A 19682-nucleotide genomic window follows, 5' to 3' on the forward strand; every position below is an offset into this window, starting at 1 on the left:
CCCCAGCCTTATTTTATAAATCTGCCTCAGATATGTGAACAAATTTACTTATCCTTAAAAGCTCTTGAGATGAAAACTATCTTGGACTGTTTGTCAGGAGTCTAGAGTTGAAATCCTCTAACACAGAATAGCTGTGTGATCTTGAGGGAATTCACTTATTCTCTGATCTTTCTGCTTAACTTCAAATTGTTTGCTAAATCACAATGGGGAGATGATTGTGGGTTCTTCAAGGCTCTGTAAGCAGACTACAAGTTCTGACAGTTACTCAGACTCAAAAGTTTTTGAGGTAGAGTCTTACTGAAGAAATGTGAACCTGAGAGTTTTATCACCACCTGCAAGATGAGAAAAACCTGGGGCCATAGAAACTCATGCAGGCCATTTTCTAAGTCAAGGGTAGTTTGGGCCTGTATCAGTGAAAGGACTGAGGACCTATCACAGCACAGTCACAGATGAGTGAAATACTGAATTATGCCTGGTCAGCTAAGAGGATAATATAGAACTGCAAGTTTAACTTTAGTACCTATGGCAATGGGACTCACTAAACATTCTTTGTGGGCACACTTCTTTGTCAGAAAAGGATTTCCTCTGCCACTCATTTTCATTATGCACATTTATAAATTATTAGGACATATATTTGATCACTCAACCTACATGGTTGGGCAGCTTAGGGACAAAGCTGCTACAATAAGTCAAGACAAAGACTAAGGTATAACATCACCTTTTCATTGAGAGGTAACAAATACTACACACTGCTTTGCCATCAGAAATCAAACTCCTTGGGCAGCTAGGTGGCGCAGTGAACAGAGCACCGGCCCTGGAGTCAGGAGTACCTGAGTTCAAGTCCGGCCTCAGACACATAACACTTACTAGCTGTGTGACCCTGGGCAAGTCACTTAACCCCAATTGCCTCACTAAAAAAAAAAAAAAAAAAAAGAAATCAAACTCCTTGAGGGCAGGAACCATTTAGTTTTTGTCTTTGTAAGACCAACTTTGTAACTTCCATATAATAGGCACTCCATGTGTCCCAAATCAGAGGATCCTTAGCTTAGCTCTGGTACAGTTGCTTACTGATTGATTGGAAAGAATGTTTTATTTGGAATCAGAGGACCTAAGATTGAATCCTGGCTGTAGCACTTATTCCTTGAGTAACCCTGGGGAAATTGTGTAATCCCTCTGAAAAAGCTGCCCCTGCACCTCTAATTCTTAAACAGTGGAGAGCACATTCTTTGACTTAGGTGCTTGTGGTGCTTAAGGGAAGTCTCAAAGAATATTCTTTACTAAGATTTCTCTTATCATCCAAAAGACAGTGTTTTGTCTTGGTGCTGTAAGTTCAACAACTCTGACAGAATTACAATCCCACTGAGAGTGACAACCATAACCCTTCACAACGGTATCAGTGACAAAGAGAGTTGGCTCCTTGATTTTAATACATCTCATACAGATTTTAATGTATTTTTGTCAGCATTCACAAAACAAAACAAAAACAGACATTGAAAAGAATCCCAAACTTCAAATGAAATTCAATTTAATTTGAAGGGGGAAAAAGCACAGAACACTAAGAATTTCATGGTTTTAAAGGGCAAACAGCTTAGATCCTTCATGTATTTTCTTCCTGTTAATGCTGTTAATTAAATGCTCAAAATCAAAAGCTGGTGGGGCAGCTAGATGGTGCAGTGGATAGAGCACTGGCCCTGGATTCAGTAGTACCTGAGTTCAAATCCAGCCTCAGACACTTAACACTAGCTGTGTGACCCTGAGCAAGTCACTTAACCCCAATTGCCTCACTAAAAAAAAAAAAATAAAAAAAAACATCAAAAGCTGGTAACTAGAAGGGAAATAAGGGGCAAAAGGGGGAGAGTTTGCAGTGACAAGGAAGAATATTTGCAGTGACAAGCATTTAATAGCCACTATTCATCTTAAAGTCCACGTCACATGCTACATTTTCTGATTTTTTTCTCCCCTGGTTTTAGCAATAAGTAGCAAACTCCCATTAAAACTTAGCCATTCAAAAGGAAAATCCTTCAGCAGACAAACAAAGATATATATATATATATATGTATCACCAGGGTAAAGGGGGGGAAAGAAAGCTAGGATTTGCAAATTATATTCATCATGGTTTTCTCTTTTAACCTGATCAAAAGGAATATAGCTATTGTGTGGAAAAGTATCAGAATTTAGATATCATGTGCTAAGTGGAATAGCTGGTCGTACATATCTACTAGAGGAATCACCCCCTAATGCAGAATAGTAAGCTGGGACAATTCTTTGCTGTTTTAGCTATGGGATGACCCAATCAGTTCTTTTTAGTTAGGACAAATATGTCCAATCGAAACCTTGCAAAACAGGTTAGGTGTTGATTTCCTGAGTATAACTTTTGTTTGGTTAGTTGTTCTAGATATGGCCAACTCCTCATGAACCCATTTGGATTTTCTTGGCAAAGATACTGGAGTGGTTTGCCAGCTCATTTACAGACAAGGAAACTGAGGGAAATGGGATTAAGTGACTTGCCTAGGGTCACACAGCAAGTATGTGTTTGAATTTAGATTCAATTTGAACTTATATAAGAGTCTTCCTAAATCCTGGCCTGCCACTCTATCCACTATCCCACCTGGCTGCCAAAATATAACTTGCAGCAATTTAAAGAAAAATCTTCAATTAGATACTTAAAATGCTCTTTAAAAAAATAAAATAAAAGACAGAGTGCTGTGAACCATTTTAAATCAGATGAGTATCCTAAGGTAGATGGGGTTAACAAAAATATTCGGATCAACTTTTTTATTGTAGTGGCAAAATACTGGACATAAAGGGGGTACCCATCAGTTAAGCAATGACTGAACACTGTATGGCATATGAATTAATAAAACACTGTAGAATACTATGTGTCATAAGAAATGATGAAATGAAACCTGGGAAGACTTATATATACTGATGCTGAGTGAAATGAACCAAATCAGGAGAACAATTTATATTATTGTAACAACAATGTAAAAACAAACAACTTGAAAAGAATTAAGAACTCTGATCAATGTAATGATCAATCCTCATTCCAGATGTCTGATTATGAAGACAGAGAGGTAATAGGCTAAATATACAGAAAGAAATCTACATTTTTGGACAGGGGCAATATAGGACATAGTTGAACTCAATAATTGTTAATTGACTGACTGAGTAATATTTATTTATACAACATTTTAAGATTTGCGAAGCACTTTACAAATACTGACTTATTTATCCCCATAACAACATTGGAAGATGTTATTATTATACTCCTTTTACAGAGGTGAAAACTGAGGCAGGCAGAGGTTAAATGACTTGCACAAAGACACACAGTCCCTATGAGCAGGACTTCAACTCAGGTCTTCCCAACTCCAGGTTCAGCACTCCATCTTATATGTCATTTGCTGCCTCATTAATTTGTGGACAATACATTTCAGGATAGTGATAAAGTCAAATAGAAATTACAAAGTAGACATTATATACACTTAAAAAAGTTTAGGGAGTGGTCATGGCAGCCATTTTTTCTTTAGTGAGGCAATTGGGGTTAAGTGACTTGCCCAGGGTCACACAGCTAGTAAGTGTTAAGTGTCTGAGGCTGGATTTGAACTCAGGTACTCCTGACTCCAGGGCCGGTGCTCTATCCACTACGCCATCTAGCTGCCCCCGTGGCAGCCATTTTAATTATATGGGTTTATTGAATAACTCATTCATTACAATTCTTCCCATCAAACTCATTAATTAGAGGAAAGGCTTGGCTTTGCATAAGCTTAGACAAGTGGTCCACCTTCACCATCAATAACAACTATCTACTGAATGCTTGACTGAGTCTAGAGATGGAGGCAGTGTAGGTCGTGGCTAGAGTTCTGGGATAGGACTTGAGAAAATGTGGGTTCAAATCCTCCATGGGGCATCCACTAGATATGTGATTCTGGGCAAGTCACTAATTTCTGGTTGCCTCAGGTGCCACCTTAAAATTTAGCTAAGTCACAGAAGGTTTACCGGGGCTGTGATCTGCACTGGTGAAAGGATTTACTATGCCGAATTTCCCAAAGTCCCAATGTTTTTGATCCTTTGCATATTTGCATGTATAAAACACTGAACTGGAGGATTTAGTTTGAACTACTACAAAATCACTCAGTTTCTGCTGCTAGAATCTAGATCCTCTCAAGAGGACTAAACGACACTGGCCAAAGCCTGCTGTCCAAGAAAATGAACAGCCAGTAGAATGACTCCCTGATGGTCACCATATGCTTGAAATCTGAACATGTAAAACAGATGGAATTATGTAACTTAGGCTAGGGCCCTTCCACCAGAAGAATCAGGCCTCTCTGGTCTATACAAGCAACACTGATAGCAATACTGACCCAAGCGATACTGATAAGTAGAATTTGTATATTATTTCATGTTTTCTCATTTGACCCTCTCAACAACCCTATGAAGGTAGGTGCTATTATTATAATACCCATCTTGTTGATTAGGAAACTTATACTGAGAGATATTAAGTGACTTGCTCAGGTTCATACAGCTAGTATCTGAGTCAAGCTTTGAACTCAGAGGTCAGTACTCTACATGGTATAGGGATAAGGAAGGGAATAAAAGTCTTTATTATAGCACCTACCAGGTTCTATGTTAAGCACTTTTCAAATAGTATTTTATTTGATCCTCAACACAAACCTCTGAGGTAGGTGATCATTACTGATCTCATTTTACAGTTGAAGAAACTGAGGCAGAAAGAGATAAAATAACTTGCCGGGGTCACACAGTTGGTAAACGTTTGAGGCAGGTTTTGAATTCAGGTCTTCCTGACTCAAGGCCCAGATCTCTATCCACTGTTCCAGCCAGCTGCCTTTTAGAAAATATTATAGGAATATTTTTTAAGAACTTTCTGTCTAAATGATTTTCCCTAATTTTAATATGCCTGAACTAAACTCTTTCTTGGAAATGGTTAATAGAATTGAGCTGCTTTATTAGCAATCTGGAACAGATTAGAAATCTGCTAACCCTCTTGTATCAAGGGGCTGAGTCAATATCTGGGTAAGCTGGTTCCTAAATACTTGGACAGTTTTCCTGTGCATATGTTGGAGTCACAGAGATAATACACAATAAACAAAAGGAAAATGAATGAACTGTTTTTCTTCATTCTGTCTAAAGATGGATGGATGCTAATTCGGAAATGATCCCCACATAAGCAGAAAATAAAATCTATCGAGGTTTCTCTTGCTTTCATTTGTTTCTATTAACGATCAGCATTTGATTGACTGAGCATAAGACTCATGTCCACATTTTCTGACGGAGCAGGAGTTAGAAGTTTTCTTTGTTGAAAATGAAATGCACTCCTCGAGGGCCAGCATCAGAGTTGGCAATGCTTTGCTTGTTGAGAGTGTCAGCCAATGCTTCAGGTCCGCAGAGAAACACACCTATCCTGGTACTAGGGAGGGAAAGAAAAGCATCCAATATTAATGAAACACTATCGGTTTGTGCAGAAAGGGTTACACTGCATCTGAGTGAATTCCCTTAATACTAGATCTTTCAGCAGTTTTTTCAGTATCAAAATATTGACTCTTTACCCAAGTTCCTGACTAGCCAAAAGTACACATTTTCCCCCAGACAAGGGAGGGTGAATGCTGGACTTTCCCTTGTTTAACTCAACCCTACTTATAGGGACAGATTCATAATTTTAGAGGTATATAACTGCTTTGGAATAATGATATAAAAGTAGTAATTAGATTGAAATATCCTCTCTTAGGGAAATAGCCACTGCTTTGTGAGTCTACAAGGCTGCTTCATTTTGCAGCAGCCAGCCAGCCAGCCAGCCAGCCAGCCAGCCCCATTTGAGCTATAAAAATACCTAGAAATTGTGGTTTCAAGAGCTTCAGCCTAGCAGTCAGCCTTTGAAAGCCCAAGTACTCTCTAACACCCAGTAGCACCCTAGGGTCTCTTGCATCAACTGTGGTTTAACAAAGTGGGACTTCCCTTTGTATTTCCATGGTTCTGGAGGTCTAATCAAATATATTGAAAGATGGCCCTTCTGCTCCATCATCAGTAGGGCACATGTTTTCAGTTAATTCTCCTAGAATATTGATGTTAATTAATCCCCACTTTTTCTTACTGACCATGACCAAGAGTAGACAACTGTTCAAGTACAGAGGGCATTCACAATCATAAAGAACAAAACATAGGCTGCACTCTTGACTCTAGTCAATAGTCTTCCTCCATGACAACTTGTTACCAAGGAGCCTTAATTCAAAGAAGGTGAATCTTCGGCCTTCAGCAAAGGGTTTTATGTCTTTCCTATCCTTATGGCCCACCCAAATGTGCCTAGCTCTTCTTTCTTTATTTTCCAGTCCATAGAATAGTTCACCTAAGGACTTTGTGGTCAAAGGGGGAACCCTTTCCTCTATCCCTTATCTGAGCCATGGAAGCAAGAGTGTCTAAGTTTGGACCTGTCTTATATAACACAGTTAATAGTGAGTTCCAAAGGGCTAATAGAAAAATCTCCTTCTATTCTACAACTTCAGGTTGACTTGGGAATTCCCAATGTGGAGCTGCTGCCTTACTTTGGATGCTGGCTTGCAATGGTCTTGAACTCATTTTCCCAATTGGGCCTTCCATACAAGGTCTTCTGTTTCAAGCCTGTTATCACGTCCTTCTCTTCATCATGGTGCACGGTAAAGTGAGTGGCCTATGGGGAAAAAAAGAGAAAACACTATAAAAGTCTGAAAAAATTTATCCTAACATATTTCTATTTCTATTACTCATAGTTCTTTGTTTCATTTCCCCTCCTACTTTTGAAGAATTATTAAAGACGTATAATTCTTTGCAGTTCTGTTAATTACATAAAATTAGAGAATAACTCATTCCTAAAAATAAAAAACAAGACAGTTCCTTTTTTTGCCCTCATTGTACTATGAAGTTCTATGCCTCTGACCCCAATTACAGGAATACCTCTGTTAATACAACAGATATGTTTCTAAAAACAGTTGTAAGTAATTAAATCATATGTTAGGTGAATTGGGAGCGAGGGCATTACTCTATTTAAAAAGAAGCTTCAAGTAATTATTTAAAAAAAATAAAAATAATTCATTTTTAATTCAAATAATCATATTTGTCTATTTGAAAAGTTTAGATTTTCAGAGTTGGCCTGAGTTCATATTCAGTCTCAGACATTAACTAGCTGTGTGACCCTGGGCAAGTCATTTAACCCTATTTGCCTCAGTTTTCTCATCTGTAAAAATGAGCTGGAGAAGGAAATGGAAAACCACTCCAGTATCGTTGCTAAGAAAACCCCAAATGGGGTTTTGAAGAGTCACACATGACTGAACAACACCCTTGCATACTATAGAAATCCTTTTTCATGGCTTTATTTTTATCTACAGCTTTTTTTAACTTACAGAAGTGAGAATTTTGAATTGCCTTGTTCAAGATTAGTAGCTGTACTCACAGTTACAGGAACCTAGAGTCACGTAATAATAAGCAACATGCATGCGTGCACACGTGTTTATATGTGCATTGCATGTATATGTCTATATATACATGTGTGTGAAATTTATCACTTTAAACTTTGCAAAGTTCTTTACATATATTATCTCACTTGATCCCCACAACAATCCTGGGAGGTCGATCCTATTATTATTCTCATTTACAATGGAGTAAAATGAGGCTGAGAGAAATTAAATAACAAGTCTGGGTCACTTAGTGAGTAAGTATTTAGCAAGATTGGAACTTGGGTTTTCCTGACCACAATTAGTCAAAAAAAGCCACAAGATTCTTAGTGTGAGGGCGGGGGAGTAAATCTAAGACATATACTATTCTTTTTTGTTTTTTTTGTTTTGTTTTGTTTTGCGGGGCAGTGAGAGTTAAGTGACTTACAGGTCACACAGCTAGTAAGTGTCAAGTGTCTGAGTCCAGATTTGAACTCAGGTCCTCCTAATTCCAGGGCCAATGCTCTATGCACTGCACCACCTAGCTGCCCTGACATATACTATTCTAATCCATAAATTAGTGGTCCCAGAGAGCTATAGATTACATGTAAAGGAGCCACATAGAGCTTGAGGGTGGTGCTTCAAATACCACTCCCTCTAAGGTTATCTAGGCTTGCAGAGAGCTCCTATCTAGGAGTCTGATGTTACTCAAGGTTTGAGGTTAGAAGTAACCCTTAGGGTGACAGTTTAAACCACCCACAATGAAATAGTTTAGGGAAAAGAAATAAACATTTGCTTATCATGCTAGAGGGTAAATAAGCCAGTCTGAGACTAGATGGTATAATACATTGTAAAGAAGACTGGACTAGGAGAGAGAAGGCCCAGGGTTTGAGGCCCACTTCTCAATAACCTCCTGTGTGACATCAGTAAAGTTAATTAACCTTCCTTGGACACCATTTCCTTATTTGTAAAATAAGGGTTTATAAATCTGGATAAGAAAAAAAAAATACATCTTTATTTTCACTAACCTCTAACTGAATCTTTAATTTCCTTTGATTTATCATTTCCTTCACATTCGAATTTCTTTCAAATGTAAGGAACAATCATTATTGAGAAGGGTTCCATAGGCTTCACAAGATTGCCAAAAGGGTCCATGATACAAAAAGTGGTGAAGAATCCCAGAACTAGGGGCAGCTAGGTGGTACAGTGGGTAAAGCACTGGCCCTGGATTCAGGAGGACCTGAGTTCAAATCCGGCCTCAGACCCTTGACACTTACTAGCTGTGTGACCCTGGGCAAGTCACTTAACCCTCATTGTTCCCCCACACACACACACAAAAAAGAACCCTTGAACTAAAGGATCCCTAAACACCATTTTGGTGCTAATATTCTATCATTCAGTGGCTCCAGGAATGAATAGTTCATTTGGTTAAAACACTATAGAGCTGGTGTCCAATTAGTAACAGTAGACATTTACTAAGTAAATGTAAACATTTGCTGAGTATGTGCTGTTGGACATATCAATTTCAGGTAAGACATAGTCCCTACCCTCAAAGACGGAAGTTTATTAGTTTATTAGGAAAATAAAGATCCCAATGTAGAGAGTAAAATGTGCTGGTGTGAGGCCCCAGAGGAAAGGTTCTCAAAGTGGTTCAGTGGATAGAACTCTGGACTTGGAGTCAGGAAGCTGTGAGTTTAAAATTCTGCCTCAGATACTTTAGCCATGTGATTCTTGAAAAATCATTTAACTTCTGTGCCTGTTTCCTGATCTATAAAAGAGGGATAATAATAGTACCTACCCCCCTCCCTGGGTTGTTGTGAGCATCAAATAATATAATAATAGTTATTAAAGCCTAAAACTGCATTGTCTTTTAATCCACCCTGTATGTGCAAAGTGCTTTGTAAACAATAAAAAAGTTATATAAATCCTAGCTTCTTCTTATCATCATCCTCATTATTAAGGTTGTTAGTAACTAGGGTTCATTCTATCCCATAGGCTGTAGATTTCATGGAGAATTCTAGCTTATTCATGGTGTCTTATGGTACATCAGGGTAAGCAGTGAGAGAGTGAATGGATAGGTGAACTCCTGGTTACACATCTGCAAAAGGACTTCCAAATAGACATTGCAGGGAAGAATCCAGTCTGGGCAATTTTGTTGAGAAACAAGAGGACCACTTTGGTTTTGCTGTTACCTGAGACTCATCCCATCCAGTAAGGTAGATGTTGTAGCTGAGAAAATCAGCATTGTTCTTCTCTTGCATTTGGGTCTCTAGTAACTGCAGCAGGTCTGCAAACCATTCAAAGGCATGTGTGTCTCTACAGAGCCAGTAAAAATAGATCTGGGAAGGGAAGGGGAGACAGGTAAGCACAGTGGTTCTGCCATTTAGCATCACAAGAATCCTGTGACCCAGGGTGTATGGAGCTATATACTTTAGAACTGGAAGGGACCTTAGAGTGACTGGATCAAATAATTGGGGCAGGCTAGAAAACTGGTGATGGTTTCAGCAGCAAGCAATACAGAGAAGTCTATGCAGGCTGACAGTAAGCCTCAGGGAGGTCTAGTGAACAAGTGAATACCAGATCTCTCAATAAATAGACAGTGTCCGGAGAAGACTGGATGGAGGTCCAGGTGGGGTTCCAGAGAGGTCAGGTAGATGATGGTAGAGACCCAGGGATGGTCAAGAGCCTGGGATGAATTCAGCAACTGTGAGAAGATATGCAATACAGATAAAGGAACCAAGCAGGGGCTCAGGCACAGGGAGTTGGCAGGAAGGAGGAGGGACAAGATCAAGGGATATAAGATTGGTCCAGGACCAAGAGCAAGGCTGATTTCATGGTGAGACATCTGGCTATTGTTATAAAGGTTCAGATATTTTCATTTCCCAGGCTCAGATTGGGCTTAGAGACCAGAGCGAGGGTGGGATTTTAAATGACCATAATGAGTAGGAGCCTGGGATAAAACTAACCTATGCATCAAAGTAATCCTGCCTTGAAACCCTTATGTCTGAAACCCAAACATGTAAAAGAAACTAGGCTACTGGAAAATCATTATAAGGGAAGATACAACACCACCAAAATTGACATTGGCTACTGGTACTTTTCACCATTAGATTATTATTGGAGTCCATTCAAAGGAGCTCCTCTTCCCACAAGACATTCTATTTGCCAACTCTGGGCATTTCACCAACTATTCCACATCCCTCATATGTTATCTCTTGGCCTCTCTGGTTTCCTTCAACTTCCCAGATATAATCCCACCTTCTATAAGAAGCCTTGCCCTTTCTTTCTTTTTTTAAAAAAAATTTTGCAGGGCAATGAGGGTTAAGTGACTTGCCCAGGGTCACATAGCTAGTTAAGTGTCAAGTGTCTGAGGCTGAGATTTGAACTCGGGTACTCCTGAATCCAAGGCCAGTGCTTTATCCACTGTGCCACCTAGCTTCCCCCATGGCCCTGTCTTTCTTAATGCTAGCATTTGCCCTAGTTTGATTATCTCCAATTTACTTTATTTCTATCATCTATATGTAGCAGTTTGTATGTCATCTCCCCCTGTAGATTGTGAACTCATTAATCAGCAATTGTCTTTTGCCTTTGTTTCTATCCCCACTGCTTAGCACAGTAACTGAGTAACTGGCACAAAGTAGGTATTTGATAAATGCTTGTTGACTGACTGACCAATATGGTGAGGGGACAGCTGTGATGTTTAAAATTTAATGTGGATCCTAACATGCCCCCCAGTTTGGGGGAAGAAACTGGCTAAGAGTTTAGGCTTTTAAGTATTTATTAAAGTGTATTAGAAGTCAGTGAAGAGAGAGAATGGAAAACCCTAGTTTAGATCTATGTGGGATAGCCAGAGAGAAACCCTTGTTTTCCTAGCAGCCCACATGAAATTCTGCTGCCAAGCAGAAGTCCTGGATGAAAAGAGGCCCTCTATTTTTCTCTGTCTCCCTGCCACCAAGCCAAAGTCCAAACCAAAGAGAAAGAAATTCAGTGAATGAGCCTCAGCTTCCTACTTCCTGTCTCCCTCCCTGAAAGGGGAGGTCCTTCAAGCTGATTGGTTGAGGGTGGTCTCCTGTTGATGTCATGGTCTACAGCTTCTGAGAACAACACCCCACTCAGGGCCAGCCAGGTGTGGTCAGTCTTGATTTAATCATTCTTAAGTAGGTTTTCAGTCAGTTTCTCAGTCTCACCCAATTCAATCAATTCCAAATCAATCTTCAGGTGGGGCCCTTGGGTATCTACCAAATCCCATTATTTTATCACACAAGGGAACTTAAAATATGAGGTAGGATGGAAGCACCTGGGGATATCTAGTTCTGGAGATAGATATCTTCAAATATTTTAAGATGTGTCATATGGAAGAGGAACTGGCCATACCTTGCTTGGCCCCAGAAGAGAGGACTATGAGTGTTGGGAAGAAATTATGGAGAAAGAGAGGTGTCTTCTAGACTTCCTGACAACATGGCTGCTCAAATCAAAGGCAGGCCACACAGTTTCCAAATACCTTGCTCTAATAAAAGCTGAGACAATATTGTAACAATGATCAACTGTGAAAGACTTGGCTATTCTGACCTATACAATGATCTAAGATAATTCTTCATTTTCTAAGTTTTTTTAAATCAAAATGTAGTTTCCTTGATTATGTTTTTTTAATTAGGTCTACTTTTGCTTTTGTTTTTTCAACCTAAAATAACTTAGAAGGTTGGCAGGAAAGATCTGTGACACTGGGGTAGGGACTGACCTGGAGCACAGGTAGTGGCAGGACTAGCAGTGGGCCTTGAATGTGGCTGGAATAATGGAAGCAGCAGCATCTTGAGAATTAGACAACTAGTCAGAAAGAGATTATAGGAGACCCTTTGCAGCTGGCATTGATTGTCAACCCTATTGTCCATATGCAGTTCTGAGTCACAATCCCAGGTTGGAGAAGAGGATTTCTGGTCAGTCAAATGGGGCCAGGAACCCTGGGCATAGTTCTAATGCAGAGAGGGGAATTAGTGTTTGTAGCTGCAGCAGGGAATCTTGTCACAGTACCAAGGTCAAGAAGAGCACTAGCACTTACAACTGCATAGTAGTAGGAGCTCTTCCTATGTAAACACAGACCAGGAGAGCAGTGACCACCTATCTCCACAGATCATACCACTCTGGAAGCTCTGAAAACTTGTAGAGCCCCAGAACTAGCTCTAAAAGAATGGCACAAAAAACCTAGAGTTTAGGATAGTGCTTCTTTACCCCTAGGTGAGCAGACCCCAACTTTAACACAAAGTTCAAAGTCAAGAATAGACTGGGAAAATGAACAACAATAACAACAAAGAACTTGACCATAAAAAGCTATTACAGTGGCAGGGAAGATGAAGACACAAACTCAGAAGAAAAGAATGAAACAACAGAAATAACCAAAGCCTCAAAGAAAAATGCTAATTAGACACAAGCCCAATAAGAATTTATGGAAGTGTTACAGAAAGACATAAAAATGGTAGAGAAAAAAATTGGGGAAAGAAATGAAAATGATGAGAAAAAATTGTGAAAAGAGAATTAACAATTGAGTAAAAAAGACACAAAAGATACTGAAGAAAGTAACACCTTAAGAAATAGAATTGGCCTAATGGTAAAAGACGCATAAACATTAACTGAAGAATAGAACTACTTAAAAAGCAGAACTGGCCAAATGAAAAAAGAAGTATAAAAGCTCACTGAAGAAAATAATACCATAAAATTACAACTGGGCCACTACAAGCTAATGACTCTATGGTACTTCAAGAAATAATAAAACAAATTCAAAAGGATCAAAAAATAGAAGAAAATGTGAAATATTTTATCATAAAAACAATTGACATGGAAAATAGATTAAGGAAAAATAATTTAAGAATTATTGTACTAGTGAAAGCCATGATAAAACAAAGAGCCTAGACATCATATTTTAAGAAATCGGAAAACTACCCCACAGGATAAGATAGAATTTGAAAGAGTCCACTGATCACCTCCTGAAAGAGATCCCCAAATGAAAATGCCCAAGAATATTAGAGTCAAATTCCAGAGCTCCTGGTCAAGGAGAAAAATATTTTCAGCAGCCAGGAAGAAACAATTCAAATAACATGGAGCAACAGCCAAGATCACACAGGATTTAGTAACTTCTACATTAAAGAAGTCAAGAGCTTGGAATATGATATTCTGAAAGGCAAAAGGGGAAAAATGGGTATTTAATGAAATACATCACTTTCAAGCATTACTGATGAAAAGACAAGAACTGAATAAAAATTTGACATTCTTACACAAAACTCAAGAGAAGCATAAAAAGATAAACATGAAAGCATAATCATATGGGATTCAATAAAGTTAAACTCTTTACATTCTTATATGGGAAGATGATACATGTAATTCCCAAGAACTTAATCATTATTAGGGCACTTAGAACCAGTTTAAATAGAGGGCATGGGTGTGAGTCAATTACATTGTGATGCTCTCCAAAAAATATAAAGGAATGTGAAAGAGGGATGTTCTGACAGAAGGGGCAAGGGGGAAGTGGAATGAAGGAAATTATGTCAAATAAAATAGGCATGCAAGAAAGAACTTTTACAATGGAAGGGAAAATTGGGGAGGATGGAGGATGGTAGGCAGTTCTTGAAGAGGGATGAATACATACACTCTCACACACATACATATAGCTGGGTATAGAAATCTATCTTACCCAAGAGGGAAATAGAAGGGAAGGGGGGAAGAAAAAGGAGAGAGGGCTGGGGATGATAAACAGGATTGTAGATTAAAAGGAGTGGTATCAGAAGTGAAAAAGACTTTTGAGGAGGGACCGGATAAAAAGAAGGAGAAGGATAAATGGAAGAAAACAGAGCAGAGGGAAATACACAGTTAGCAATCATAACTGAATGGAATGAGCTCACCCAGAATGGATTAGAAACCAGAATCCAGCAATATGTGTTTTACAAGAGAAATATTTTAAACAGAAAGATGTGTTGAATTAACATAAGGAAATGGGACAGAATCTATTATGCTTTATCTGAAGTAAAAAAGGTAAGGGTAGTGATCAAGATGTCAGACAAAACAAAAGCAAAAGTAGACCTAATTAAAAAACATAATCAAGGAAACTACATTTTGATTAAAAAAATAGAAAATGAAGAATTTATAAAATAATTACAAGTTTCTGTGATGAAGGCCTCTTTTTTTCAAATATATAGGGAACTGAGTCAAATTTACAAAAATCAGAGCCATTCTGCAAGTGATAAATCATCAAGGAATAGGAAAAGGCAGTTTTTAGGGGGAGAAATTAAAGCAATCTATAGCCATATAAAAAAATGTTCTAAATTAATATTGATTAGAGAAATGCAAATATAAATAACTCTGAGGTACCACTTCAGCATATTGAAAATGACAAATGCTGGAAGGGATGGGGGTAAATATGTTTATTAATTAATTGGTGGAGTTGTGGACTAGTCCAATCAATTCTGGAGAATAATTTAGAACTATGCCCAAAGGGCTACACTTTGACCCAACAATACCACTTCTAGGTCTGTGCCCCAAAGAATTAAAAGAAAAGGGAAAGGGCGGCTAGATGGCATAGTGGATAAAGCACTGGCCTTGAATTCAGGAGGACCTGAGTTCAAATCCAGCCTCAGACACTTGACACTTAACTAGCTGGGCAAGTCACTTAACCTTCATTGCCCTGCAAAACAAAACAAAGCAAAACAAAAAGAAAAGGGAAAAGCAGCTATAGATAGAAAAATATTTATAGCAACTCTTTTTGTGGTGGTAAAGAAGTGGAAATTGAAGTGATGCCCATCAACTGAGGAATGGCTGAACAAGTTGTGGCACATGATTATGATGGAGTACTATTGTGCTGTAAGAAATGATGAGGAGGTTGGTTTCAGAAAAACTTGGAAAGACATATATGAATTGATACAAAGTAAAGTGAGCAGAACCAGGAGATCATTGTACATAGTAACAACAATATTGTAACAATGATCAACTGTGAAAGACTTGGCTATTCTGACCTATACAATGATCTAAGATAATTCCAAAGGACTCATGATTAAAAATGCTATTCACCTCCAGAGAAAAAACTGGTGAAATCTAAGTGCAAATTGAAGTATAATTTTCTCACTTTATTTAAAAAAAGTCAACGAGGGTGAGGGCTAATGCTGCCACAAAGCCTTAATTCAGTATTTTAAGCTGGAATTGTGTGATGATCTGCTGTGATAGACTTTGCTTTTCTCAGCAATATAATGTTCCAAGACATTTCCAAAGGATTCATGATGGGAAATACTCTCCTATAGAGAGAACTGTGGAATCTGAATGCAGATTGAACCATACTATTTTTTACTTTTTCTTTTGTTTTTTTTTTCTTTCTTGAGGGTTTTCCCTTTTGTTCAGATTCTTCTTTAACAACATGACTAATGTAGAAATACGTTTAATGTGATTGTACATATATATAACCTATATCAGATTGTTTGCTGTCTTGGATGGAGGGGAGGAAAGGATGGGAGGGAGAAAATTTTGGAATTCAAAATCTTATAAAAATGAATTTTTAAAACTATCTTTACATTTAACTGAAAAAATACTATTTAAAAAAAGAATCTTAAGTTAGAGTGATGAGTAAAGCAAAGGAAATACCAAACAGTATCTAAAATTATTTCAAATCAAATCCCATGACAAGAAAGCAAGCAGAAACTCAAAGGGGAAAAAAAAGGTGTTTTATTCAGGAACTACATGAATACTGAGGAGAAATGAAGCAAGAGATGTTAAAAATGAGATAAAAGCTCTTAAGGAAATATTTTGAAGAAGAATTAGTTTAGTAGAGAAAGTATGAGGTAGAATCAAGATGGTGGAGTAGAAAGAAGCAGTACAGCCAGGTTCCCCTACAAACTCCCACAAACAAATTTAGAGAATGATCCAAACAGAATTCTTTTTTTTCCCAAACAGAATTCTTATGGTGAAATCCAGAAAAAGCCACAATAAGTCATTTTTTTCAGCCTATGTAGGTATAAGGAGACAAAGATGTCTGTGAACCCTGGGGATGGTGTGTAGCCAGAAGCTTGCCCAAGGAACACTTCTGAAAACTCAATTTAACCAAAGAAAAATCAATAACTCCATGAGATAGTAAGAAATATTAGAACAGAATCAAAAGACTGAAAAATAGAAGAAAAACATGATAGGTGATATTAAAAAAACTCACCTAGAAAACAGGTAAAGGAAAGATAATTTAAGAATCATCAAACTCCCTGAAACTCATGATTATAAATAAATTCTCAACATTATATTTCAAGAAATCATAAATGAAAACTATCCAGACCTATTAGAACCAGAAAACAAAGTGGAGATATATAAAGAATTCCTCTTGAAAAGAATCCCAAAAGTAAATGCCTCAGTAATGTCATAGCCAAAATCCAGAACTCCCATTTCAAAGAAAAAATACTGCAGGCATCCAGAAGGGAGTATAAGAACTGAGGATCTGCAGTCACGATCACAGAAGACCTCATAGTTTTTACTAAAGTCAGATTTTGGAATACTATATTCCTAAAAGTAAAATATATAAGCTTACAACCAAAAATAACTTACCCTGCAAACCTAAGTATTATCCTACAGGGGGAAAAATAGACCTGTAATGGCAGAGGACATTCAGGTATGTCTGATGAAAAGATGAGAACTAGGTAGAAACTTTGAAATATAAACTTAGGAGTCCAGAGAAATATAGAAAGGCAAACTCACTTGAATAATTGGAAGAAACTGTATAATGATGAAGGGTTAATATGTTAATGGAGTAGAAGAAGAAAGTATCCCTCCAGAACCCAGTCTTCAAGGGGTAACGAGAGCTAGATTTTTAAGACTTGAAGTCATGGGAGCTAGATCACTTCTGTTTTGAAGGTTTTAAAAGAGGAAAGAGAAGGGAGGGTAAAAGGAAGAATATATTAGTATAGAAAAGAGGAAGAAGGGAGTAGAATTTGCTACTTCTCATTATTGGGGTGTGGGAGAAGAAAAATATATAAACAAGGAGGAAGAAGTAGAGGGAGTAGGCATCAAAGGAACATCACTCTCTTTTGAAATGGAAAAAAAATGGATTGAACATAGTTTGGTTTATAAATAGATCAAACTCAACCAGGAAACAATTAGGGACAAATGGGATTGGAGCAGGGCAGAGAATACACTGGAAAGAAATAGTCATAAGCAAAACAAGCTTCCTGATTGTGAAGTGGGATATTTTTAAAGAGCGGGAAAAAAGAAAGGAAAGGAAAGGAAAGGAAAGGAAAGGAAAGGAAAGGAAAGGAAAGGAAAGGAAAGGAAAGGAAAGGAAAGGAAAGGAAAGGAAAGGAAAGGAAAGGAAAGGAAAGGAAAGGAAAGGAAAGGAAAGGAAAGGAAAGGAAAGGAAAGGAAAGGAAAGGAGAAAGGAAAGGAGAAAGGAAAGGAGAAAGGAAAGGAGAAAGAGAACATTAGAACAGAGGAAAGGAGAGAAGAGAAGAGAAGAGAAGCGAAGAGAAGCGAAGAGAAGCGAAGAGAAGCGAAGAGAAGCGAAGAGAAGAGAAGAGAAGAGAAGAGAAGAGAAGAGAAGAGAAGAGAAGAGAAGAGAAGAGAAGAGAAGAGAAGAGAAGAGAAGAGAAGAGAAGAGGAGGGGAGGGGAGGGGAGGGGAGGGGAGGAGACCTAGCATTTAAGGGGAGTGGGGTACAAGGGGAGGGGAATTCTTAGACTGCCTATTAGACAATTGGGAAATTGTTGAACAAACTGCATCATATGAATGTCATGAGATATTATTGTGGTATAAGAAATAGTGAAAGAGGATTTCAGAGAACCTTGGATATTATGAACTGAGAGTGTGAAGGGAGCAGAACCAGACAAACAACTCATGTGGGGACAGTAATATCGTAAAGAAAAAGAAAAGATTCTCAACTCTGATCAATGTAATGCCCAATCAAGTTTTCAGAAGACTAAGAAAAGCATGTTCCCCACCTCCTAACAGAGAGGGAGGAACACAAGGTGAAGAAACTCACATATTTTGGACATGGCCACTGTGTGGGATTCATTCTATTTGACTATGTCTATGTTTTACAAGGTTCCCCCAGGTCTTCTGACTAAAACATGTTCTCTGCTGGAGCTTGTCCTTTAATCATAGAATCTCAGAGTCAGAAGAGATCTTAGAGGCCAGATAGTCCCCAAAACCTACCTGATTAAGAATGTTCTCTACAGAAAATACAGCAAGTGGCCATTCAGACATTGCTTGAAGACCTACAGTAAGGAGGAAGGGAGAGGGAAACACACTACTTCTTGAGGCTTCCCATCCATTTCACTTTGATAGCTATAACTCTTAGGAAGTGTTTTTATTCATTAAGCCTAAAACTGTCTCTGTCTCTCCATCTCTGTCTCTTTCTCCTTCTCTTTCTATCTCTTTCTCCTTCTCTCTCTATCTCTTTCTCCTTCTCTCTATCTCTATCTCTTTCTCCTTCTCTCTCTCTTTCTCCTTCTCTCTCTCTTTCTCCTTCTCTCTCTCTCTCTCTCTCTCTCTCTCTCTCTCTCTCTCTCTCTCTCTCTCTCTCTCTCCCCTTCTCTCTCCTTTCTTCCATCCCTCCCCCTCCCTCTCTCCTTCCCCTCCCTCTCTCTCTCTCTCCTCTCTTTCCTCTGTGTCTCCCTCTCCCCTGCCCTCTATTTTCACACACACACACACACACACACACACACACACACACACACACACACACACCCCGAAATTTCCACAGTTCTTAAATTGGTCCTTATGTGGTACAAACTTGAGACCTGACCTGACCTGGGCTCCCTCTCACTGGATTGGAGGTCTTCAAGCAGAGGTTGGATTACCATCTGTCAGGAATTTTATAGAGGAGATTCTTGTTCAGGTACCAATTGAAATAATGACAGTCTTAACAGACTGAGATTGTGTGATCTAGTACAAAACAATTATGTTTATTTTATTTTATTTGTTTTATTGATTGTTTTCTAGACAGTTTTTCCTGTTATGCTTCCTTCAAAGCACAGAACTCTTCCTTGCAACAAAGAAAAACATTAGTAAAATGGACCAACAGAATGACCACTTGAAAGTATATGCAACATTTGGCAACCATAACCCTGCCCTCCAATGCACATAGATTTTCCAACTGGAGGAATGAGGTTTGTTTCTTCTTCCAGAACCAATATTGTCAACTGAGTTGTCTGATTTCAGCTGTCATTAAGTGTTATATTATTGCGGTTATTGTGTCTACTGTTTTCCTATGAGCCTTTACATTTTATAGAAGAAGAACTGAGGCCCAAAAGGTGTA

The 19682-nt window shown here is 38.4% G+C and overlaps 1 protein-coding gene across 1 annotated transcript in view; it reads right to left on the minus strand.

The window, feature by feature from the left end:
- Nucleotides 1-1409: 1409 nt before the first annotated feature.
- Nucleotides 1410-19682, minus strand: part of LOC122751580 (cytochrome b-245 heavy chain) — a 52660-nt gene continuing 34387 nt past the window's right edge. The window contains exons 11-13 of the mRNA XM_043998682.1: nucleotides 9611-9757; nucleotides 6555-6679; nucleotides 1410-5425 (exon numbers count right to left, since the gene is read on the minus strand). Coding sequence (XP_043854617.1) covers nucleotides 5299-5425; nucleotides 6555-6679; nucleotides 9611-9757 — 399 coding nt within the window. The 3' untranslated portion in view covers nucleotides 1410-5298. The remainder of the gene's footprint in view (nucleotides 5426-6554; nucleotides 6680-9610; nucleotides 9758-19682) is intronic.

This window comes from Dromiciops gliroides, chromosome 3 (assembly GCF_019393635.1).
Source record: "Dromiciops gliroides isolate mDroGli1 chromosome 3, mDroGli1.pri, whole genome shotgun sequence".
Classification (NCBI taxonomy): Eukaryota; Metazoa; Chordata; class Mammalia; order Microbiotheria; family Microbiotheriidae; genus Dromiciops; species Dromiciops gliroides.